Source organism: Chrysoperla carnea, chromosome 3 (genome assembly GCF_905475395.1).
Source record: "Chrysoperla carnea chromosome 3, inChrCarn1.1, whole genome shotgun sequence".
Lineage (NCBI taxonomy): Eukaryota > Metazoa > Arthropoda > Insecta > Neuroptera > Chrysopidae > Chrysoperla > Chrysoperla carnea.
This window is the reverse complement of record NC_058339.1, coordinates 4,485,028-4,512,998: the sequence shown is the minus strand read 5'-3', so window position 1 is coordinate 4,512,998 and position 27,971 is coordinate 4,485,028. Positions and strand designations below refer to the sequence as shown.

Sequence of the window (27,971 nt, the reverse complement as noted above, 5' to 3'; positions counted from 1 at the left end):
ACAGGCACACACAGAACGTTACACATCGTTTGTAATTTTGTTTTTAATAAACATATTTCCATGTATATAATACACAATATAATATAGATATTTATATTCCTTTAGTAAAATTTTAGGCACTGGCATTTATTGGAACTCCCGTTGATTTTGTATATTCAGCATAACACGACATCTGTAACAAATTCAAAATCTATAATTAATTTTTAATAATTTAAATATTTATTGGTGAGAAATTATTACTAATAAGCTAGTTTCCTGATGGTCAAAATCGACCCTGTTTCAAAAATAATTGCGAATGGCTGAAAGTACTTTTCTAATGGGTAATTTTGTGTGCTGATCACGATTTTTTAATTTTTTTCCACGTACATTTTACGTTGATCACGTCATTTTACTCTCCGAGGAGAGGAAATAAAAATTATGGCCATTTTTAAGGCCGAAATTTGAATTGAATATGAAAGTTTTGATTTTCTTGAGTCTAGCTTTGAATACAGGGATCAGATTAAAAAATTTTTCAAGCAAAAGTTGTACCTAGAGTACATACATACATTTTTCGACCACTAAAGGTCATGAGCCCCAAATAAGGCTCCTTATGCTCATTTTTACCGTTATGTTCGGGTTGGAAATCTTGGATCTATATATCCTGAGAGAAATCCCCACAGAGAAGCTGTGGGCTTTCTGCGCGGCGTCTAGCCTCGACAAAATCCTTTAGCTTTATCTGATTTTAATGTCGTCTTCTACTCGAAGACATCTCTTCTTCCCTGGTATATATTTTATTTTAAGAATCTACCTCCAACTCCCCTCTGTTCAAAGCTGGGGTCAGTTCATCATTTAAAAAAAAGTGCAAAATATTTCACAATATAACCGGAAGTAGAGAGTATTTCTTTGTTAAAGAGATCGCATATTTCCGATAATTATGTATTCTAGATTAGAAACAAGTATTGTTAAAAAGGTACAGTTGAAGAAACTTAAACTTAAAATAAAATGAAGTTTGAACATATTAAGAAATGTTTATAAATGATTGCAAGCAACGTAATAGCCAGTTAATTATACTCCATATGTAGTTAGTGTAGTTACTTTGACATCAGCCGTGTGCGTCAATGAAAAATTGCACGTTTTTTCCCAGTACCTTGATCATTCATTAAAAAAAATTTAGTTTAATTAGCTAACACCATAAATGGTCTTTAGTCTCTTCAAGTAGTCATCAATATCGTCAAAATTAATCTTTTATATTTTATTTTTGATCCTAAAAGATTGTATTTGAACTCGAAAAAAACGTCAATTGACCAAATTATATACAGTGTGCCGCATTTAAGATGAAGGCACCCTCATACTTTCGTTATTTATAGGAATGTCGATTTGAAATTTGAAACAGTCATTATTAATTAGGTTTATTAAATAAAATTACCTTATTATCACTATCACTATCTTCCTCATCACTACTGTTTTCCTCTGAATCTGTTTCAATGGCTTTAGCACCTTTTTTAACAAGCATGCTTCGTACTTCTGGATCTCTAGTTATTTCATACGCTGTTCGTCTGCTGTAGCATTCTGTTTCCAAATTTAAATCCTCGCATTCATTTAATAAGTATTCTAACATTGTTTTATCTTTCCTTGCAACTGCGTAATGTAATGCTGTGTAACCTGCTTTTCCTTCCTGTTAACAAAAGATCAATTATTATAGAAAATTTCTAGTTATTGTGTAAAATTTCATTTGCATTTAATCAAAGTATTCAAACATGAAGACATGAAGGAGAAACATAGGTCAAATGGGTCTTACGCATGAACCGATTATGTTCCAAATCGAATCAGCTTGGAAAAAGTTTTAAGGAAGAAGGCAATTTAATGGAGAGTGTTCTTAGATATGTTTCAAATGCGAGCTTAGGGTTCCGTAGCCGAAAAATTTGTCGGGGGTGTTTTAAATTTTGTAAATTTAACTTGTTTTCGCACCTTTCCGATTTTTTTAAAATAAATTTCTACACTTCAATTTGGTTTCCATTAACAAAAAAATAAAGTTGAACTTGATCTAACCTTGATCAACTGTTTTTTTATATGGATTCATGAAGATAAAATGGAACATGCCAGCGTTCCGTAAACGAGTACTTTTTCATTTTGGAAAGTAAAAAAAAATATCAATGAACTTCTAAAATGTCAATAACAACTACTTTTGATGCGTAATAAAACTTTGAAATATATATTTGTTTTAAAAAAATGAGTTTTTGTCTGGAAAATTTTCCTCAATTACTATTAAATTTGGTTTTCGTGATAAATAATTGTGGTTTGTGTGTTCATAATAAAAATGAGCGTATGATGATCATTTGCTTAAATTCAAGGGAAAAAAATTAATAAATTGGGATTCCCAGTAATATTTTAGAATTATTATAAATATTGTTTTAGAATAGAAATTCAAATGTATTATCAATGGTTTTTTTTATCATTAGTTATAGATCTAAAGCCAGTAGTCGTCTTTGAGAGTCTTTTCAGTCATGTGTAATCAATTTTTGCTCTACGAAAACAATTATAGTCGAGGACATATCTTTCATGAAACCTGAAATAAGTGTATAATTGGATGAATATAACGATATAAAAACTGAATCGATTGAAAAAGTTTTTTATTTTTTTTATTTTACCTCCCAACAAGCAAACAAATTAGAACGATAACGTGCGATAAGGAACATAGTTCCAAAAAAAAATTCCTGATAGAGAAATTTTTCCCTGTCTATGAAAATTTCCGTATAAGCAAAAGTTGTGAAGGTTAAACACGAGCTCGACAATCTCTCAAATTTTCAGCAGTTCTGAAATGTATCTCAATTGCAAGAACTGACCCTAGATGTAATATTTTCATTTGAACTTACCCTTGCATTAACATCCGCTTTCAACCATACTAAATGTCTTAAGATCTCTGTATGTCCTTGCATCGCTGCTACATGTATACACGTTTCACCTGTAACAAGAATTTTATTTAATTAGTTATTATTATTTTAAGTTTTTAAATCCTGAAAATAGGTATCATTTAACGAGATTACTTTAAACGTTTGTTAACTGCAATTAACTGCTTTACCGACATTGAAACATTACTGATAGGTTTCAGTAGATTGCGTTGTTACACGATTAGTATGCAGTGAGTTTTTAGGACAAAAAATCGATTTAGCTAAGTTTCATTTAAACAAATAACGAGCAAAGCTCGGTCATCTGGATACTAATAAATAATTTGAGATTGAACTTGAAAAGACTCTGAAGAAAAACTGAGATGTACAGTTTTGGTTTTATAAAAAATTTTGATAATTTTGTACGTCTAAAGAAAGATGATTTTAGAGAAATTTCTAATCTTCAAAATAAATTTATTTACCTTGAAATGATATGAGATAATCATTTAAGATTAAAAAATTAATTAAAAACATAAAAAACTTGTTTTTTTAGCCAAAAATAATTTTGGAAAATATATAAAAAAAAAGATTGACGGTTTAGTATCAAAATATTTTTAAAAAATGATGTATTTTTAAAAAATGAATAGCGAACGCAAGAATATTCTAAAAACATTTATTATATACATAATTAGTATGGAATGTTTTAAAATAAATGTGTATAACATTAATTAAATTGTTGGGAATCCCCACATTGAAGGCGTTCTCTTTTCTTGTGTTTGTTTGGTGGCTGGTCACTGGTGGCTTGTGACTTGTGGCTGTATGTGCGTTATTTTTACTAACACATATAAATAAAATTCAATACTAAAATAAATGAAAATGTCTGCATAAATACCACAGAAATTAGAACGACGCATTTTATTTATAGAAAAAAAAAACATTCTACAAATACTTTTTTAAACAACACTCGTTATCCAAATAATTCAATCACATACAAATATTTATATCTCCAAGGAAAATTAATCTATTTTCTAGTTTTTAAAAACAGAAGCTGAACAAATTTTACCATCCTTCCAGTCGAGCGTTCGAAAGATGAGAAAAGTTTTCATACAAAAATATTCTTTTACAGTAAATAAATCCAAGGAAAACAATCAAAAGCTTGTTCATTTCTCCTAAAAATGCGTTTCTTTACATTCTGGTATGATTTTATCGAGTTACAAACTGTCAAAGCTAATTTGAAAAAATGATGATTGCTTAAAAATATTTATTACATTATTTTAAAGCTGAAAGTGCTTTTTTAAATTCTTACATAAGAGTTTTCAATTTTCCAGGTTCTGATTCAAAAACAAGAAAATAGAAACAAGCGTTCGAATGATGTGTAGATAATCCTGTTCGAATCATTTCTCTCGAAGATAAATAAATCTGTTTAAAATTTCAGAAAAATCATAAAGCATCAACAAATATTTATTGGACTAACTATAAAAATAAAATGCTTTCTCTTTTCTTAAAAAATGATGTTTGTATTGTTTAGAATAAATTATTTTGCTATTAGTATGTACTAGCTCGACCCGTGAAGAATTCCTATATATGGATATGTCTAGAGTTGTATTAGGGGAGCATCTAAAAAATAACATGTTTGCCTAATAAACTTATTATTTAAATTTATGATATTTTTTCATTCAAATTATTTGTCTAGCGTGTTTTTTCCTAATCGGTACATTTTTAGATCGTGAGTATATTTTTCGTTAAACCTAGACATAATTAGCTTGAAAATGAGTGGTGAATCATGGAATTTGATAAAGAAATAAGGAAGATAAGGATGGGTCAGTTAAAAACTTGCTAGAGTAATAATATATAAGATTAGTATGATGATGTGAGTGATCTGGCTGGTTTTGGTTAAAAATCATCAATATTTATACTTTATGATCACATCAAATTTCCCAATGTTTGTTTCTTCAAACCATTTGATACGATAATAACGGAATATGATTACATTTAAGTTCAAATAATGAACTATTGTTTTAATTAAAAATACTTAATCATTACATTTCTGTGTTTGGATTTATATTTAAGGTAGTACGAGCGTCAATGCAAGAACAAAATAGTGCCCAAGTATGTATAATGTCTAATTATTATACGTTTTTTTAAATAACTAATATAATTTAAGGTATTTCCCAAATATTATTATGTTATCTAAATAGAGAAAGTTCCTAAATAAAAAACCCAAGTATTTCAATTATGAAGATACACTGATAGTCATGTAGCTGTAGCTAGAACTCATGACATCATAAGTAAAAGTACAAATATTTTTATTATAAAATATAATTTCTTTTAATGGAATACAAATGCATTCTTTACCAAAAAAATGAAAAATATCTATTCACAAAATGTTTTTTACAAAGCAGATTTTTTTTTATTCAATGATACGGATGACCAAGAGGCGCCCGCAAAATTTCTAGAACGTTTATAAAGAATAAGCGCCATGATTGGTTAGATTCCGTATGACCACAAGAAAGTAGGAAGTAAATTTTTATTACAAAATTCATACACTTACTTGGTCTAAATATTATACTGATCAAACCCAATAGTATAATTAAAATAAATATGTAAAAGGAAAAAATTAATGCATCTTTGAAATTTTCCAGTTGTTTATTAGGGGTTGTAAACACTTTGTAAAAAAAAAAGTCGAGTGTTTAAGTTCACCACATTAGGTAACACCAAATGGCATGATTTTTGAAAAAGTAGATAGTTTTTAAGCGTATACTGAGTGTTTTGTATTTCCTATTGAACATCAATGAATTTGAGAGAGTAGATATATATTAAGCAATGAGTATAAGAAAGATACTTTTATATATCTGCTTTCATTTTTGTATTGCTACTGTTCACAAGCATACAAATAATAGTATCTTTCTGATACACATTGCTTTATGTACATGTAGTATGATAGTATAAAAAAATTAAATTTTGATTTGTAAAAAATTAAACAAATACAAATAATAAATAATTAAATTGATTTGAAAAGGAATGAATGAATGATTTATTTATGCTAATTAGCTACTATCTATATTGTAATACTTTAATAATAATTATGGGACCAATACAAATAAAAATATAGATATCTGATTCATAATTAACTATCAATTACTAATTACCAACCAATATTAAATATTGAAAGAAAAGCGAATAACTAGTAGCTGACTACGTGATCTACAATCTTTTAGTTCACATTTAAATCTAGGGAATTTCAATTCAATTGTAAAAATGTAATTCATCATTAATACAATTGAATATAAATATTATGTTAAGTATGCAATCATTTAGCTGCAAATTTATTTTTACACAAAAATTACCCCAATTATATGGTTAAAATTTTTTATTTGTTAAAAAAATTAGTTTAAATATATCCTACCGGGTTACCCACTGGCAACCTGCACTTTTACGTTCAAGAGTAAATTAGAGTTTGAATTGGCATAAAATAGAATACAGCAAAGAAATTGAAATTTTTTAAATAAAAATTTGTATATTTTTAAACAAATATCTATAAATAAAATAAAATATATAAATATTTTGGAAATGTTTATGTTTATTTTGGATCTTGGTTGTAGTTTCTGAATCATCAAAAATAAAATGGACAAAGTTAAAATTAATTGTGAAAGTACGTAATTAACTTTTCAAATCAATTTGAAAATTGTGACCACTGGCACTGACTGTTTAAAATGACCACCACTTTGTTGATCATTCTAAAATTAACTAAAAACTCAACTGAAAATAACATCATGAATCGATGTATCCTAAAATGGATTGCTATGTTTCAAGCCAAAAAATTTGTTTCTATTTTAAAAATAGACGCGCGCGTTTTATATATAAACATACAATTTAACATACGTAAGTAATGTATTCTTTTTAAATACCATACCAACCATTATCGCGCTGTCCTTTTCGTTCGTTTATTATTAAATCGTATTGAACCGTATAGCTATTTTCGTAACGAACAAACATGCGGAATTTATGTGATTCCAGACAGATAGGCCTGGTTTTCCCACAAAACATCTGACGATACAATCATGACGCGTAATGCAATTTTATTTTTATTATGTTTTGTTTTTTTCAAATTCATAAAAACAAATGAATTTCACTTTAAATACGTCAAAAAATTTATGATTTTAAAAATAAAATTTAGAATCATGATAATAAATATATTGCTTTATTTTTAAATAGCTTTCAAAATAAACAATTTGGAAATTTCCTTACAGATAATACATAAAACTCGAGTTTATGTATTAAAAGAAAATTCAAAGATTTAATTTTTTTTTTATTCACTCAAAATTTTCCCCTTTGAAATGTGTCACTCGTTTGTTTAGTTCTACTTCTAGCTTTCCATTATCATTTTTACAAAAAAATGATAAAAGAAAAATAATAAAATTGAGCTTACAATAATAATAGAAAGGCGTACATTCGACGGATAATTTATAAGTTTGTCTGAGTAAAAATTAGTTTAAATAACTGAGAATCTTCTAGAATCATCTTCTGTAAATAAAAAACGATTCAGATAAATGTATTTTGACTTTTATTTAGTTTCAGCTGTTTCTAATCACTCGCTATCTAGAAAGCACTCTAAATCACTCGCTATCTAGAATCATTTTTCAACAAACAAGTTTATAATTGGCTGTCAACTCAAAAGAACAGGGTTCAAGCCCCCATACTATTATTATACCCAGCCTCGTGCCGTTTCCGAGAAACAAATTTCCAATTTGTAAAAGTCAATTGCTTATACCTAGAGAACGGGTAAAGATTCAGGATCGAGTCCTGGCTCAAAATACGTATTTAATTTTCCAATTATCTTTAAAATCGCCTAACTCAAAACAACTAATCTTTTTTTTTTTTTTGACGAATAGGGGAATGAACAACTAGAACTGTTTACTTCTTTGATGCGTCGTTAACACTATTCATGCCCTTTGATTTTATTCAAAATTAACTGTCAAAATTTGTTTTGGCTAGTTTTACAATTTTTAGTTTCGCTAAGTTATAGCTTATGTATACTCTTTGGGTAACATTAAAATCGCTGGGTTTTGATCTGACGACCTTCCGCGTGAAGAGCAAGCACCACTAAAATCAACGAGTTATCCTGGTGATTTTAGGCAGGATAATAGGATGAAATTATTAAATTTTTGTATTGTCATCGAAACGTAATAAGTTAATCGAACAATTAGAAGTATTTTAAATGTGACTATTAAGATTTTATTACATTGTTTGTTAATTTCAAGTGAAGTTAATTAATACTAATTTGTTTTATGGAAGTAATAAATAATTATTTAATTGAGGAATTAAATTTTTTTTTAAATTAAAAATTAAAAGGTGAACTTCCCAACATTATTATAAAATAAAAAAACAAGTAAGACCAGTCAGTCAGTCAGTATCTGTGAAGTGCTATCAACAATGAATAAAAATGTAGTTAGCTTTCCAATGTTAAATATTTAAGCAAACAATGGTTTGTTTTGTATGAATGTATATGTATCTCATCGTCATGATATTTCAATGTTTGGGAATCCCCACATTTTAAATTGCATACGTCACTTAGGTAATAGATATACATATATTATTCACCTTAAGATATTTCCAGCATAGTATTTGCAATTCCTATGCTTAAAGCTTTTAAATTTTTTTCCGACAGAATTTAATAAGAAATTAAAAATAATTTAATAGGGATTACAATTAAATTCCAAAATTTCAAACATTTTTACCGTTTAAAATATAAGTTTCCTGGTCAGAAAATTTCAGTCTCTCTATACCAGGCATGGGCGAGTTATTTTAAGTCGAAGTCACCATTGTTATAACTCTATTGTGTGCCATAAACTTTATTGTGTGTCTCTTTATCCAAGTCCTTATTGCTAGTAGAGGAGGAAGCGAGACGGGTGTATGATTCTTCTACCAATCTCACTTTATCTAATAGTAATGAGATAAGTAGAATAAAATATTGTCTCTCTGTCTTACTCGTATTTTAGTTACAGAAGTCCGAGCGATTTCTGTCCCGTTTGCCCATACCTGCTCTATACGTAATACGGGTTAACATATATACAAAAAACTTGGATTTAGTTAAAAACCTATTAACTAGCTGGTTTCACACAAAGATAATACATGTTATTTATCAATTAATTATGTAAAAAAGAGAGAATAAAGTATATATGGAATTAAAACAAGTTAAGCAGAATAATTGATAAATTTCTAAGAAACTTTCTATTCATACATTGAAATTGATTATTTATTCACACAAACTTAACTTTAATATAATTTTATGAAGGTTATCAACATTTTGTATAAATTTTTAAAGCATAACCTTAAAAAGTGCCTCAATCCTTTAATCTAGCTACCATGATAAATGAAATTTTGGAAAGTTTTACAAATAAAAACTGCATTGATAATTTTTTAGTATTATGATAAATTGATTAGTCCAGGCGCTGGATGGAATTAATCAAGGAAAATCGATATAATTTTTGTGTATGTCATGCAAAAAGGTATGCTGTCGATACGAAATGTGATAGATTATTCCATCAGTTTTTAGTGGAAGATGGGTGGATTTTTATTCCACAGCACTTTTTGAGTAGACAAAAATATGTGTCAAAGATAGACTCATATAAATTCCAAGTAAATAAAATTGTCTGTTTGTAATGTAAAAATAGAGGTTTTTACTTAATGTATTTGACACTGTATTTATACCAAAAAAATCAATTTTTTAATTTATTCATTTTGTTAAAATATATCCCCTTAAGGACCCACAATAAAAATATTTAGCTAGATTATAAAATTATTAATTAGCTAATTAATAATTTTATAATCTAGCTAAATATTTTTATTGTGGGTCCTTAAGGGGATATATTTTAACAAAATGCATAATACAGCCCACAGAAATGCTCATCTTAATTTGAATTTTAATTTATTGCCTGCCTGTTTGTAACAGAAAGTATTCGAAACGGCTGGACTAATTTTGACGGGAATGGAAGATGGCTGATGATATAATGAGCATCTAAGGCTTCTTTTATTTTAGAGTAGCTTTGCCAACGATATATATCGAAAAATTTTACTAATAGTCTTCTAATTTTCCCAAAATCTAACAAAATCCACCCTCAAAGTTTGAAACGTCTCAAATATTTCTCATTTTTTTGGGAACGTCCTTAACTTGTAAGCATAACATTTTAGAATGATAAAAAAAACTTATTTAATCAGAAACTTCTTGAATCATAGAAATCATTTCTAAATTAAGAATGACACGACTCCTTTTTTTTTTTTTTTAATTGACAAATATCAATGAATATAACCTTTGACCATTTCCAAAAATATTTTATGATGCTTTGAACTATTCTAATAAAAGAAAATAATTTACAAATACTAAAAGAAATAAAAAATATTGGTTATAATTTTTATCAATTAGCATTAATAAAAATAAAATTCAAATCGTATTGGTTTTTCCAAAAAATTATAAGCATCTTTTTTTAATGTTTTAATAATATGTTAAATAATTTGAGGTTTTTTTGATCTTAAGACTTGGTTCATCAATAAACCCGCCAGCCAACAAAGAAAGGAATGTTAAAAAGATATTTTTTTTTATCTGGGAATTTTATTTGATTTTTGTTGTTGGGATAAACCCAACAAAATGTTAAGTTTTAAAGATAAAGACTAGTTTATAACTCTTGGAGAATTCAAAAGATAAATGGAATGGTATTTTTGGCTGAATTACTTTTATATCTGATTTTAAATTTTATAATAATTGCTAGTAGCAATATGGTTCTTCAGATGTGATTCATTATGATGGATTATTTAAAATTTGCATCATCTGTTGGACTTATTATTTTCTTCTGAACTAGCAGTTTGCCACCCGCTTCGTTGAACAATTTCAACTCTAAATTGAAAAAAAAAACTATCGTAATATAGACTTCACTTTCTTTGCTCTCTATTAATCCAACTTTTGTTCACAACTTCAAGGGTTTTATCTCCTTGATGCAGAACCCTATTTTGTTTTGAAAATAAAATACTGCCCATGTTACTCACTGATAATGTAGCATTCAGGTGAAAGAATATTTAAAATCTTCTTTTTATACAGTGTATCGCATTTAAGATGAAGACACTCTCATATTTTCGTGATTTATAGAAATATCGATTTGAAATTTTAGCACAGTAATACAGGGTGATGACTCACATTTTTTAAGAAATTTGAACAATAAACTTAGCCTACTACAAATTGAAAAATAGGGTCCATTCTTAATATTTTGCCTTACGCCAGAGATGATTAGAGATATCGAAAAAAAACTACTAGAAAAAGATTTTCATGACAAAATTTCATTATTTTGTTCCACACTCATAATTATTGCAAGTTTATTGAAATACTTGAATATATAACTTTTTAAATTATCAATTTGTCCAGTTTTTACAATCCTTGCAAAAATATAAAAATACGAATATTCGTTACATCACTAGAATGTGAACATATACTTGAAATAATATTGCTTTATATTGTTTGAAATATTTTAGAGAAAGAAACAAAATATAAATGTGGGATTTTAAAACATGATACGTAATACATATTGGGAAAACCCAATAACTGATATTTTAAAAAAATACCGAGTTTAATAAATACGAGTATTTAGTACGCAGTACACGGTACGCAGTACATGCATATTGAATGCATCTTTTAAAATTTCTTTTAGTTTGACATATTTCTAACGACTTGTGATTAAAAGTATTTTTGCACGAAAAATTGCAAACATGTAGTTTTCAATCACATAAAGCAGACATGGGCGAGTTATTTTAAGTCGAAGTCACCATTGTTATAACTTTATTGTGTACCATAAACTTTATTATGTGTCTCTTTATACAAGTCTGTATTGCTCATCGAGGAGGAAGCGAGACGTGTATACGAATCCTCTACCTATCTCAGTTTCTATAATAGTAATGAGTTAGGTAGAAAAATAATGTTGTCTCTCTGTCTTAATCGTATTTTTGGTTGTCACTGGTTAGGTTATCACTGTCTTACTCGTATGTTTGTTACAGAAGTCGAGAGACTTCTCTAAGCCACATTTTTCTATGCTTGACATAAAGCTATCAAAAAGAAGCAGTAGGTAGGATTTAAAACGATTCTTGAGGCCCACACGAATGTCTTCCCAAATTGGTGTTAAGGCTTTGCCCTGATCATGAAACGCAAAGATATGAGACCCATTACAATAACTACCTCTATTGGGAAGTTAAAAATAATATATAAGGATAAGAATTCAAACTTTTGTTTGATTATTTAAAGCACCCAGTAAATAAATTGATAAACTAAAATAAAATATCAATTTCAAATTACAAAAAAACCCAAAATAAATTATATTAAACTATAGACGAACATAGAGTATAGATAGTCTAATCTAGATCGCTGTCAAGTTGAAGTTTAAATAAAACAATGCTATCAGTGTCAGTGATAAGATTAACTAACACAAACATTTAGGTACCTTAAGTTCAGAGCTTCACCTACAACTGCAACCTACTTAGATATAAAGTTTTAATGTTGTAATTAAATTAATTTAATTACAAATAAATTTTTAGTATGTATTAGTATTAGTATAATAATAATAATAATAATAATAATAATCGTCAATAAGCAGTAGCAGTAGCAGCAAAGAATGATGTGGTTTTGTCCCGTTAATAATAAATTTACCTGCTTCCTGCATTTGAATGACCTTCACATACAAATACTACACACATTTACTAATATGAGATATGACGGACTGAACGGGCTACACAACCAGACACATATATATTATTATTATTATTATTATTCATACAGTATTAATTTAATTAAATGTGTGTATTACAATTATTTATTTATTAACTTGAGTTATTCGTAACTCCAAAATACTGAGCTGACCTCTACTGATTAAAATATTAAATTAGAAGGAGGGTTTAAACATAATCTTAGCACATTAAATCGATCATTTCAAAAAACCTAGCCACACAATTTGCAAATATATTATCAAAGAAACATCATATGATAAAAGGGTATCATATACAAGTGAAAACAAACAATTGACTGAGTTAATTGTTGAAATACCATGCATAGTCAGTGTTGATTTCTTTATCACATTACACATACATAACTGATAATCAAGTATAGTACATATTATAAAATTTCCGCCTAATAGGCGTCCTCACGGGTAAACAGTGATGTTTACGAAAAAATGTTTCAAACAAAAGTTGTTTAATTTTTGATAAGGAACATTTTTTACATTTAAACTTTTGTTCTATCTCTAACGGTTTACAAGATAGATGGGTCCTACGGACCCAAGATCCGATTTACCTATGATGAACTTGACCTCACATTTTACGTCCTGAGTACGCTGTAAAAATTTCAGCTCGATATCTTTTTTCGTTTTTGAGTTATCGTATCCACAGACGGACGGACGGACGGACAACCGGAAATGGACTAATTAGGTGATTTGACAAACTTGGGACTAAACTTAATATACTATGTATATTTGATATATACATGGTATAAAAATGGACAATCGACTCAATCGTAGTTCATCCCCCAAATCAGTTCATTATTTTTATTCTTTTAAGGAAATTGTTATGTAAGCTTTGATCTCTCTTGTTAAATTAAAATAATAATTAGTACCTGAATGACCGAGCCTTGCTCTTTAATCTTTATTTATTTTAAATGAAACCTAGCTAGATTGATTTTTCGCCCTCGAAGTTCCCTGCGTACTAAATGTCATGAAAATCGTTGGAGCCATTTTCGAAATTAAAGTTTCTGAGAGAAAATGACGTTTCCTTAAAATGAAACATAGCTAGATCGATTTTTCATCCCAAAAACCCCCTGCATACTAATCGTGTAATGGCGTCATCTACTGAAACCTATCTTTAATGCTTCAATGTCGGTAAAGTAGTTAGTTTCTCAAAATTAAAAAAAAAATTATAGTATTACTACTCGCCAATAAATGGCAGTAAGTCAAATTTTTCAGTTTTTCCTGAAAATACGGATAAAACGCCCCCGAAAACCCCAGCATCCTAATTTTTTTTAAATCGTAATCAAAAAAAGAAGATAAATAATAATACAAATGAAAATAAATAATCATTATGATATGGATTGCTTACCTTCATAATTCCATTGTTCATAGTTGATAGGCTCATGAATGACATTTTTATATTGAAGTGCTAATCGTTTGACTTCATCAACATTGATTGGTGCAGTTAAAGCTCGCACACAATACAAGTCACCTTTCTGACATGCTAAATGTAAAGCTGTTTCACCATATCGATCGCGTACACTTTGTTTTGCACCAGCTACCACTAATAATCTAACAATAACTGATTGACCAGTCAATACCGCTAAATGTAATGGTGATTGACAGGTATCATTTCGTACATCTAATAATTGTGGATAAGGTGCTAAACGTACTAGTGAATGAACTGCTTCAGTGAAACCATGAATTATGCCTATATGTAACGGTCTGTAACAGAGAAAAACAAAATAATCAATTTACAAAAATTTTTGCTTTTTTAGTCGGATAAAGGAATACAGAAAATAGTCATTCTTAAGGAGTCCTCAATAACAGCTCCGAATTTGATGATTTTTTTTTTTCAAAATGATTCTTTTTTATGTTATTTTAAATCAGAAACACTTTAGGTGGGAAATAACCTGGAGGGGGAGTAGGCACTGTCGCGACTGATATAGCGACGCCCAACCTAAATCGCTAATGATAAAAGTCTGAAATTTCGAGTCCAGGGTAGAGGCTCTACTCGATAAATACTGCAATCTTTTCCCTAGTCTCAAATAAATGTGCACAGGTGAGTTGTTTCAATAAAATTCTTATATAATCAATTCAAATTCGGAAATTTCTGTTTTTTTTATTAAATTATCTTACTAAAGGTCGCTTTTTAACATCTAGGTCATTTCGGAAATTTTTGTTGTGGCGCTTTTCTATATGAAAAAATATCTCTTATCGTAGAATGACCCTTATTGATAACTTATTATGGCGCATCAAAAATATGAATAAGAGTTTAATTTGGGTTGAAGGTCATTACAAGTCGTGGCGCTTAATATATGCAATTTATTAAAGATAGTGATGAAATACACATGACACAATTAATGACCTGTCAGATAGGTTATAAATAAGATTTTTTATATAAAACCCAAGTTCTAAAGTCAAAAGTCAAGATATTACAATCAGAAAACGATTTTAATAAAAATATTATTTTATTGGGAAAGTTAATTGTTTAAACCCGCCCAAAGAATGAGATACACTAAATTTAAAATCAAATATTTGATCAAAATCACACAATAATCGTAAATTTCGACAAAATCAAATTTTCATAAATTTTGCATGACAAATAATAGATTAGTGCAAAATGTAAGGTTAAATGACTATTTTCAAAAATTTTATGATTTTTCAGCAGAATTGATCCAACTTGGCCAGAGAATGTGACTTTGTTGGGCCGAGGCACATAAAAAAATCATATTTTACTTTAAAATTGCAAGCCTAAAGCTTCATTTTCTAAGGTAATATAACAGGGTATAAAAATAAATCAAACATGGTAAAATATTTGATATTTTATAAAATGAGTTATAGTGTTCGAGTTTTAATGAACTATATTGTACACACATGATGTATAATGAACCATAATTGATTATAAACTTTTACGTCAGTGAATAAAAAATCTGGTGCTAGCGTTACAAAACCTCTATATAACGTTTATCGTGTTTGCTTTCATGAACTTTTCACATGATTGGCTAACTTGTTAAAAACTTAACTTGAAAGATTTTCCAACGATAATCAATTCTTGTAAGTGTTCAAAATTAAAATTTAATTATAAGTTCATTGAAGATCTCATTTGATGAACCGAGATGACTATTGTTCGAATATTGATGATTGAAGAGCGATATCTATATTATCAAATTTATAAGCATCACTTGCACGCAATATATTATATATTTTTGTAGTGACGTAGTATTGTAAAGCTAAAAATAACACATTATTTGATTACAAAACATGTATTTGGTTTATAAGTATGTACCGTGCAATAAAAATCATCTTAAATATTAATATTTTATGAAATATTTGCGAAAAACGAAATATCTTTTTTTCATCTTTAATCGTTTAGTGTTTTTGCAATTTTTTATTTACTAAAATATAATAATTTTATTAAGTATACAAGTATTTAGAATTTTCTGACAATATAGCTATAGCGAGACAACAGACTAAAAATGGTATTTTTGCATACCACATTGAATTTGTTGAATGAAAAATATGATTTCCTATAACATAGAGGTAACATAACATATTGGCTTCAAATTTAATCTTTATTCAAACATATTACTATCAAAATAACCTTTGTTGTGGGATTTTCCATTTTTGATCGTATGACGGACGATTGATATTGTGTGGGGGGGGGGAGTGGTACATACTACATTATTTTTAAAAACAAGCAACCTAACGCATTCCTATACACTATATACATATATATCATAAATTATATTCCTACTAGAAACTAGAAACGCAATTTTATTAGACAAAAAAGTAAGACACCATCCGATGAAAACTAACACAAAATTGACAATTGATTGAGTTAATTGTTGAAATACTCTGTATAGAAAGTGTTAAATGTAAGTGCTTATTGTGAAGTATTCCAGTATTTAAAATTTCTCTATGACGATTTCACCAATTTTATTCGTTAAACTAATTTTACTAAAATATGTATCTACCCTTCTTTGTACATAAATTTTCCGATTCTCCTATTATCAAACAATGCTTTCCGAATACCAGAAGATTTCCTAAAGCGCTGCAATATAAGTCGCCAAGAGGTAAAGTTTTACGTAAGCAAATATACAAGATAAAAACACCTGGTAACAAAACAAGTTAAAAGCTGACGTACATACAACTTACGTCATTCTATGTCTAGTTTTTTTAAACATGGGATCTCATCTTTGCAAACACGCCATATCATTGAACTTTGTCACAACTAATAAATGATGTCAGATGTGCATTGTGCTTTGTGCGTCATGCATGGTTAAAGCTCTTATTCACTTTCGATTTCTTTTTTTACTTGAAATTCAAGAATAGTGCAACTATGATGGTAGAGGCTCTTTGCGTCTCAAGTATTCAAGCAGGTTAAAGTCTGATGATATATTAATTTGTTTACGAACTATTGTTTATCAAGTCTATGGTTGACGAAAATTAATCAACAATACAATAACATAGTTTTTATACTTCCTGTGCAGTTATCAACTAATATGCCCATTTCCGGAGTTTCCAATAAACAAGTTCCCAAGATAAATGACACGTGTATAAGATTTTTGTTTAAGTTCTATGAACGCGTTTAACTTGTGTTGCAATTAAGATGAAGACACCCTCATATTTTCGTTATTTAGAGGAATATCGATTTGAAATTTTGCACAGTCAAAATCTAAAAACTCAGCATACTACAAATTGACAAACAGGGCTGATTGATTCTTAATATTTTGCCTAGCGCCAGAGATGATTAGAGATATCGAAATAAACTAAACGAAAAAGTTACTTAGTTGCTTAGAATATTTTTTTATACCCATGTACTGATTTTCATGATAAAATTTGCATTTTTAATTTTTTACTTTTCTTTAATTTGGTCTTTACACAAATTTATTTAAATATTTAAATACATAACAATATTAAATTATCAATTTGTCCAGTTTTTACATTCCATAGCACACTAGTTATAAAAGTTTATTTGTGTTTTTTTGGCGCATGATTTTCCAAAATACCTAGTGGAAGTATAAATATTTGCTTAATGAATAACTTTAATTTGTGCACATCTGTAAAATAGCAAGTTTTTTTTCTTGTTTTCGAAAAGTCCAGGGAAGAGACTCTGTTCCATATAAACTCTGCAATCTTTTCCCTAGTTTCAAATAAAACGATAAAATATGAAAAATGGAGTTGCCATTTTGCAGATGTACACAAATGCATTGTTTCGATTAAACTCAAATATAAGATTAAAAATCTTCTAAAAATTTTGTCTGGCGTCTTTATAAAAAGATACCTTTTATTGTAGAATGATCCGTATATTACTTTTATAGCACCTGCTCGGGTTTTTCACGTTTAACCAATTTTTACAAGCACAAATAATATTTAGATGATTTTGAAATTTATTCAATAATAAAAACTAATCTCTGTTAAAGACAGATACATAATTCCCAAAAACTTAAGAAAGTACCCCACTTGGTTTTACAATTATTATTATCAAACAAAATTTTTGAAAAATAAAATTATAGCACTCAATAAAATCAAAATGTATACAGAGTGTCCCAAGTGAATGTATGCACTGATGATGTTTCAACGAGATGTACTAATAATATCTTGAAGAATCATAATTCCACCGGCCTCACAAGAGAAAGACTCATCAAAGTCATCAAATTGTTTCATTATTATCTTTAATAAATTTGGTAGGCACGCAACTTTTTTTAGTTAGGATTTCAAACTCGATAAGCATCATGATCCAGACATAAATGACACTTTGTATACCCAAAAAATTATCCTTATCATTACAGTGAATATTAATTATTAAGACACATTTCTTTTCAATGGCTGATTTTAATTAATTGAAATACTTAATGAAAAAAGTCACTTCTATGCCCCCATTAATATTTACATATAGTTACAGACATTAAGAGTGTATACATATTCTGGAACACACTGTAAAGAGAAAACTAAAAACTTATTAACACCCCCAGCATGTCGCCACTAAGTTACAATTAACAACAATAGTCAAATTTTTAAGTACTGACTAAATTTTAATCTCAATATTCAAGTGTCAATAACACTTTATAAAAATCTTTTGAAAATATTTTAAGATGACCAAACCCTTCATAAAATCTTTTTATTTTTTATTTAAATAATTAACTCAAGTGATCTTTTGAATTTGTTCATAAGGTTACCGATTTTATTTCAAATCATTTAAAATAACCAGCTGTGAATTTTTAATTAATACCTGTATTTTCTTGAAAAAGACATCAGGTACTTGAACATTAAAATTTTAAAATAATTACGGTACTTGAAAAATTGTTATTGAAAGATTATTGAAGTAATGCGATGTTCGTCGAAACTAGATTAAATGAAGGCTGTTACTACTGTTAAATACCAAGTGTTAGTGGATGGAATAAGTCGAATAGTTCTTCAACGACAGGGAATCTACTTAACTATGGGTTTACACCTTTACAATTAAGGGTACATGTTATTATTTTACTCTTTGAAGGGTGACTAATTTTTTGTCACCTCAGGTGAAAAATTCTCTCTGCGCGGGCAGAAAAGTGAAGTTGATTTTTTAAAACCTTTAGATGCAAAATATGAACGTTTAAAACTCTCCTAATTTTAAAAAAAAGAAGAATTATAATAGTGACGTCATTGTACGATATCGCCATGTACAGTGTGTCGCATTTAAGATGAAGACACCCTCATATTTTCGTTATTTTTAGGAATATCGATTAAAAATTTTGCATAATCAAACAGGGTGATGGATCACATATTTTAAGAAGCTTAACCGAAATCTAAACTTTGAAGTCTACTACAAATAGACAAATATCGATAATTTTTAATATTTTGTCTAGCGTCAAAGAGAGGTTAGAGATATCGAAATACAACTATTAGAAAAAGTTGCTTAGAAAATTTTTTTAAACCCATTATCGAGATTACTAATTATATTTTAAGGATTGAGACTGCCTCAAATTTGCTGCCCCCACCTTGGATCGGGCACTGGCCTCTGATTAGAAACTATACAACATGTAACACCGTGTAGACAATAAATGTAACGGTATTAAAAGTTAAAAGTATGGCATTTATATACGATAAATACGATACCATAGAAATAAAAGTATACTTGACCGCAAGCTACAAAATTTACCAGCCTCAAACAAAATAGATACGTCGTATCAGAAACTTGAGTTATATAAATGATTATAGCTCTGGGTTTTTTATTTTAAATCATTTTAACCTTTAAATTCTGAGAATAATTAAATAAAATATTAATAAAAAAAAAAAAAAAACATTTTTTCCCCAATAGAGTCGGTATTTCCTCGTAAATTTTACAATAACCATTTGTTAATACTACAACTGTTTTTCAGTCTCGAATTATGTGAAACTCCTGTGTCGATAGACATCAATTCTTTTATCATGAAAAGAATTACGACCTGCGAGACACATGTCTAATTTCTCAAGGTCGCAATTGTCTCGAGAAATACGCGAGTGTCTCATCAAATCTTCAAGCACGTACGCTCGGTTTAAAAAGACTTGAAACAACTGAATGAACAAAAATTTGTAGCTTTTTCGATCGATATCTCAATAACGATGGACAATAGGACAAAAATTTAAAGGACCTTAATTGTAGTTCGTGAGAAAAGCAACATAAAAGTATGGTACACAAATTATCGTTATCTAAACGGAGAATCGAGTTATTGTGAAAAAACTGAATTTAATTCTTTTTTCAAGAGGGTGGAAAATCCGCAAGGAAATTTCGGTCGACAATTCGTCTAAAAAATGAGGCCTAGAAAAGTTAAGCTTTTCTAGGCCTCCACCAAGTAATATAAAAAATTTTGCTTGTTAAGTTCATATGCATATGCTAATCTATATAATGACTGGACTATAGTTTAAGCCATATTTTGTGTCCACAAATAATATCATGAAAATTATTCCCGAAATTTTATTCGATTTATCCAAAAACAAGTGAAAACATACAATTGACTGAGTTAATTGTTGAAATACCATGCATAGATAGTGTTAATGACTCTATCACATTGCACATATATATACAATTTATATAATACATACTATACAATTTACGACTAATTTGCGCCCTCAAGGGTAAACAGTAATGTTTACGAAAAAATGAACTTTTGTTCTATCTCTAACGGTTTACTAGATGGGCCTTACGGACCCATAGGTCAAGACCCAAATGACCTATGTTGCTCATTTACGAACTCGACCTCACTTTTTACGTCCTGAGTACGCTGTAAAAATTTCAGCTTGATATCTTTTTTTCTTTTTTGAGTTATCGTGCCCACAGACGGGCGGAAGGCCGGACGGACAACCGGAAATGGACTAACTAGGTGATTTTATGAACACTTATACCAAAATTTTGATCATAGCATCAATATTTACGTTATCAAGCGTTACAAACTTGGAACTAAACTTAGTATACCATGCATATTACATATATGCATGGTATAACAAAATATAGCAATCTTGAAGAGTTCAATAAAATTATTTGTAAGAACTTTGTATTAAGAATGGGAGAGAGCTGATATTAATCTGTGCACATGCAATTGAAATTCCCAATTTTTTTTTATATTAACTTGAAATAAAATTGGATCCGGGTAAAATGTAAATTGATAAAGAAATTTTTAACGATGACATCACAGAATAAGATAAATGACCCCTCTGGTACCTAGACTAGTCTCGCTCCAACTATTCAATTAAATCACACGATTTATATTCATAAAAAATTATTTATTTTGCTTACTTTAAAGACCTTGGACCTAAATAATTTCATGAATTATGTGCAATCAAACAATATATCATGGCAAAATTTGTGGGAAACTTCGTTAACTCAATATTTCTTATTAATTTCAGTTAATCATCTGTATACTTCTGGGTAATGAAATTGGTCATCGGGGAAAATCACACTTACAATAAGACCCAAATATGGTTATATTCGTTGTGTGCGTGGTCATGGCAGGGACAATAAAATCGATGCTAGCGCTTCCAGTGAAAAATTTTGGCGATAAAGGCGGCTGTTATGACTAATTTACAATGCTTTACATGTTAATGTTATAGAAAATGTCAAATTAAAATTATTGAAAAACACGAATTAATTAAAGTTAATGCATTGTGAAAATAAGAAATCAAATTGTATAAATATTATTTTTCAAATGTAAATTATCATAATTATTCATTTAAATTTGTGAGACAATAATATTAAATTTTCAATGTAAGTCATAAATGCAATCCATACAATTATATATGCATCCATACAATTCTATAATTAAAGTAGTCTATCGTTACCATGGAAACGCCTCCAAAAAAAACTCACGCACTGTGCGAATACCGATTTTCAATCATCAATTATTATACTTCTGATCAAAATTATCAAGTTTTGGGTAAGGTTATATCAAAGCAAAGGTCGAAATTTTTATCAAAATTAAGTTATATAGAACTGTCTACTTACGTATCGCCATCTTCATCTTGATGAAAGTAATATTCCCATGAAGGTGATTTTGATACTTCTTCTAAGGGATCTGACAGATATGTTTGTTCCTGTTTCTGAGACGACGATTTCCATTCATCACTAGATGTGGTACCACTAAGATTATTTAATTTTTTACCATCACTTCCCAGGCGCAAATCCGATAATTGGCCTGATACAAGGGCAATACCACTATCACACCTCATCGAGGAGCTATTATTGTCTATATTATGGGAAGAAAAATTTTTGGACGAACGTTCCTGTTCACAAGGTTCCTCGTCTGATGGTATTTCACCCGATAATTCGATTTCTGCTGATATAAAACCCGAATCCTTTGATTCCTCGACATCCATCAACTTCTTATCACTACCTGTAACAATATTTTCACCGTTGTTTGACATTTTTACACTATTTTTTTATAATTTAAAAACCACTTGTTAAATAAAAAGTCACTTTTTATTTTTTACACACAAAAAAAAACCAATATGGCCAATTAAGATTTGAGAATTTCTTTTTAAAAAAAAAGTTTCACTTTATTAAAATAGTTAAATGATTATTAATATATATCATTCTAATCAATAAAATTTTAAAATAAATTTGGTATTTAAATAAAATTCGATCATTCTTTTATAAATACTTTGTTGAAGTCACTAATAAAATTAAAATGAACGTATCTAGTCTCCGTCCACGCTACGATCATAATATTATCTCATTTGTGTTTTGTGTATATGAATATGGTATTTGTGAGCAATGTATCTTACCTCTCACTCACACTCATACTATTTTAAAGAGAAGGTGAATTTATTTTTAACGCATGCGTATTTATATTAAAATTTTTTGATACGAAATTTAAATCATATGATTGATCGGTTATACTATTTTAATATTAATACATTTCTTTAAAATTACCATAATAATAATAATAAAAATAATAACAATTATGAAACACACATTTAAAAAAATTTTTATTTAATCTATCAACTAATTTTTGCAAGTTATAATTTGCAAATAATCCAATTATTTGTATTCAGTTTAAAATCTTGACTAAGTCATAATTAAATTTAATTATTTGGGTGTTTTTTTAGTGTGTTGTAATTGGGAATTTTCTATTTCTTTTAAAGTTTGATCATATTTATCTTTTGATACAAAAATAGTTATTGCTGTTTAATAACTCTGATCCTGATGCAACTCGGATCATTTGTTGGAAATCCTTAATTTTGACTCATGTTTGCTTCGAAAAATAACGATTTATCGATTGATTTTTTTGTTTTTTGATTCGTAAATTGAATCTGATTTTCGTTACCCTTTTAAAATTCAAGGAAAAATGTTTACAAGACCAACAGTTAAAATTACCTGCAAATTTTCAACTCGCTATGTTTTCTAGCTCTGGAGAAAATGAATTTGAATTTGCGCGTTCACGGTGTTTACAAAAAAATGTTTAAAACAAAAGTAGTTTTTTTTTTTTATAAAGAAGTTTTTTACCCAACTGTCAAGGAGTAGCTATGTTTGTATGTAAAACACATGCGGGTATCTTTATTACTTCGTATCTTTCAAACTCAAGGATTACAGCCCAAGGTCTTTAAAACCCAAGTGGGTACTTAGATGGGTATTTGAAAAACAAAACAAAATGGTGGATTCGTGGAGCAAAAAGGGTAATACGTAAATTTAAAAAAAAAATCAAAACCTATCGAGTATGGTCTCAAAATAAAGGAAATTTAAAGGGGATTACAAATATATATATATATTAGGAATAATAAATTGGCTATAAAGTTTTAATATAGTAATAATAAGAGGGATTTTTTAGTGCTGGGATATTAAAAAGTCTAAAATAAAATAAATAATTAAAAAAATAAAAATCCTGATTGCAGTCGGGACCCATTATTGGGCAGTTTTGAGTTGGTTGATTATTTTTAGTTAAATAAATTATTAGAAAGCTACAATTATTATTTTATTATTGCATAATGTCGAAAAAAAATCCCATACGAATAAAAAAAATACGTATATTTATTTTTTTGTGACACACTTTAGAGATAATTTTGAAGATTTTAAAAAATAAATTAATTTTAGGAATTTTAAAATTTCCCATTAATTTTATCATATATGTTTAATGATATGATTTAAGGAATTTCAACAATGGATTTTCCTTGTAATAAAAATGGAACTAATTAAATAACGTAATTTGTATAAAATTTTATTATTTATCAATATGAAACTTTCTTATCAACAAATTCAAATACATATTTAAATAAATTACACGAGCAAATAATTTAGTTTTTAAATAAATAAAAATTAAAGTTTATTCGGAATAATTAAAAAAAAAGTATTTTCCCAAACACGTGTGGCTATGGTCATCACGGTCATGACCTATTGGGGAATACATATTTGTCATGGGATTTAAACATATTCAAACTACTAGTATAGTCAAAAGTATGAAATAAATCGCTTACTTTTTGCTAAAACCTGGTAGAATGTGTTTCTTAGTTGTCAGAATATCGTTTGTAAACTATGACTTAGTTGTGCCAATATTTCTATTCGATAATAAACAATAAATTGTTAATTACGGTCCATGTAAAAATTGACTATAAACTTAATAAATAGGCAACTTTTAATACGTGTATGTTATATATGTATATGTGTTTTTCGTGACTGAGTATTTGTTAAATATTAGGAAAACTCTTATACATATATAACATATACGTAATACAAGTTGCCTATATAATACGCAAGTAAAAATTCATAAAATGGCGAGACTGGCATAATTTTTTTATAATTAAGGGACAAAATAAACAAACAATTGACTAAGTTTACTGTTGATGGATTAAATAGGTGTTTTAATGAACACCTACACAAAAATTTTGTTCGTACCATCAATTTTTTTAAGCGTTACAAACTTGAGACTAAACTTAGTATATCTTGATATATTTTTTATAAAAATCTTACGAATAATTTACAAACAAAATACGCAAATTTTCTATTTATGAGGTAAAGATGGGAAAATACGTAAAATGAACCGCTAACTGACCTTGATCAAAAATAATCAATTCAGTTTTTTGGTTTTTTTTTTTTAAATTTAGGGTTTTATTAAATTTGTCAAATTTTTAAGTCAATTTATATTTATGTACTAATACTTCCTGCTGAACAAATATTAGAAAGAAGTTATGAGCAGCAGAGCACCATCACTAAAGTTATATCAACTCAATTAATGTTTTTAAACCAAAAATAATAATTTAAGGGAGTACGAACGCCAAGACAATTTTGGATAAAATGCTTGATTTTTATATGAAATTGGACTAAGCCTAAATCAATTCTGAAAATTTTAGAAGGAGATTTACAAAGGGCCGCGATAACAACGATAATTAGTTCCGAAGAACTGCTCCGAACAACCATCCCGATTTTAAAAGTTTTAAGAAATAAAAAATTAAAAAAAGGTCTTTAATCCGCCTCTTGAATGAGCCCGGATGTGCTGATTTTGGTTAAGTTGGGTTTTTTTATATTGAGTTGGGTTGGTTTTTATGGCTTACCTAAATATGTAAACATTGATTGTACACCTTCCGTCGGGCTCTCTTTAAATGACAGACAAAAATTATAAATTTTATGTACTTGTCGCCACATCAGAGTGACGTTACTCTAAGGTTTTCACTCCGGAAATAATAAAAGCATTTTCGGTGACCCGGTAATCATTTAAAATTCATATTTTTGTACGAATTTATGAAAAATTTGTTTTAGCATATTATTCAAAAAATCTGGACAAAAATTTAAACTTTTTTAGCCATCGTGTTATTACAAATGCTTGAAGCTTTGCTACAAAAGTAAGGAATAGGTTTTCAGATCTTTCATTGAACGCGATTGTTTTTTTAGATTTATTTTCATTTAAGGTAGTACCAGCATGAAATCACTTTTCGACAGATTTGGCCGAATTTTTTTTCTCGGGTTTATAATAGCTTTATTTATGAATTCCTAAAATTTCATAATTTTTGACCGTTTAGATCGCGAGATATTTAAAGACAAAGTTCGCGATTTTGAGGTTCATGTCCCATTTAAAGCATGTAAAATGTCCGGTCTCTCCAACTATTTTTTATGATATTATTATATATTGAAGAAAAAGTAGAAAAAAATGTTTATACAATACAATTCTAAAAAAAAAATTTAGAAATTAATTTTCACTTTCGAGATATTAATTTTGACGTAAATTGATCGAAATTGGGACGTTGGCATAATTATTTCCCATTATAAACGGTCAAAATTTCTGAAACTTTGGGAATTAATAGTAAGCATTATTAAATTCTTAAATTTAATTTTTCGTTAAATTCTGTCGAAAAAAAAATTGTACCATTGCTTTAACATAGAAACTGCAAATACCATGCTGGAACATCGTTAATTGTTTTAAGTTTTGGTATTTCCAAACTATTATTAAGTTTGTCAAGAACTTCACGAAATTCACAATCTTACTAAAATAAATTCTCAGAAATAAGCTGAATTTTAAAAAAAAATTTATCCTGGTTGCGTTTCTAAAAAAATCGTTACGTAAGTTGGAGAAAAACATGTATCGTCATAAATATGGTGGAAAAAAGCCCGATTCCGACTGTTTTTATATAAAATAAAGAAATTATGGTGGTTTACTATAAATAAGGGTACCCGGTAATACGCGTGAACGAAAATAATCTTAACTGGTACTGGTAGTTTTTTAGTAATCATCTTTTTAACATTTTCTACGCAAAGATCTCATAAAGTTACTTGAATGGAAGAATAACGATTTAATGATGAATTCTTGCAAAAAGACAATAGTTGAAAATAAGATAAAAATAATTTCAACAATAAATCTAGCTTGCTCGAACATCCCTTATATGAATAGAGACAATTGGGTTTGTTTTCTATGTCATTGCTTATAAAAAAGTTTTTTTTTTTCATTCATTCCAAAAATTATTAAAACCTTTCAAAATATGCCTTTTTTTTATATTTCTCCATAAGAGTAATATATTTTAAATCGATTTTAAATGATTTGATTCTTAAAAATTTGCATGGATACCTAAACTGAAATTTTAACCACATATTCTTTGGTCTTTGGTCTTCTTTTTTTACACAATTATCCTTTGGGGACGTGGCTTTTTTTTTAAATGAATCGAAAAATATCTTACCGTTAAAGAATTCATTCAAAATCTTTTCGTACAATTTTCTTCGCATTGGATTAAAAGAAGACATTTGTTCTGGTTTTTTAAATTTGGTAAATTTAAAAAGAAAATTCAAAAAAGAAAATTAAAAAAACGCGAATCACACAAAATATATATTTTTTAACGCACAATTTCCACTAATCAATAATATTGACTAGAAATAAGTAAAAACAAAAATAAACTTGAACACTTTTTGTAATAAATAAATAAATAAATAAATAATTGCTAGCACTAAATAAGTTTCAAATTAAAAAATGAATTTGTTTGTTGTTGCGTCCGATATCAAAAGGATTGAACATTTATTATTAAATCGGTGTCACTAACATCACAATTCATAATAAATGTGTAAGTTGCTTGTTCAAAACAAAATGAACTAACTATAAAAGTATAGACAGAGTAGACATTGAGAATGGATATTTTACTTATGTTGGTTTTTCCGTGAAATGTTTTATGTAGAGGTGAATAAATTTTGTTAGGTAATTCCAACACACAAAAATCATTTAATAATTGGGTTGTAAACTGTATATTTACACCTCCATGTACAGGGCTGGATTTACACAAAGTGCCGCCCTTGACGATATGCAAAACATCCCGCCCTTTCAAGTTTCTTCCGCTACTTCTGATACAATAAAAGACATATACAAATATACTATTTGAACTGAAAAGAAACAGTTGAAAGCAAATTGACTGAGTTAATTGTTGAAAT

At 28.3% G+C, this 27,971-nt stretch overlaps 1 protein-coding gene across 2 annotated transcripts; it reads right to left on the bottom strand.

Moving 5' to 3' along the window:
• Positions 1–55: 55 nt before the first annotated feature.
• LOC123294891 (NF-kappa-B inhibitor cactus) lies at positions 56–27,376 on the bottom strand. Of its 2 annotated transcripts, none has more exons than XM_044876078.1 (6): positions 27,233–27,376; positions 22,080–22,467; positions 13,986–14,341; positions 2,853–2,941; positions 1,477–1,654; positions 56–172 (listed from the first exon to the last, which is right to left on the bottom strand). In XM_044876078.1, the coding sequence occupies exons 1-6, from the start codon at positions 27,294–27,296 to the stop codon at positions 156–158; spliced, it is 1,092 nt and encodes a 363-aa protein (XP_044732013.1). In that variant the 5' UTR covers positions 27,297–27,376; the 3' UTR covers positions 56–155. The 2 variants fall into 2 exon arrangements, with proteins under 2 accessions (XP_044732013.1, XP_044732012.1); XM_044876077.1 differs by having other exon boundaries at positions 1,406–1,654; positions 27,233–27,375.
• Between the last annotated feature and the right edge of the window lie 595 nt (positions 27,377–27,971).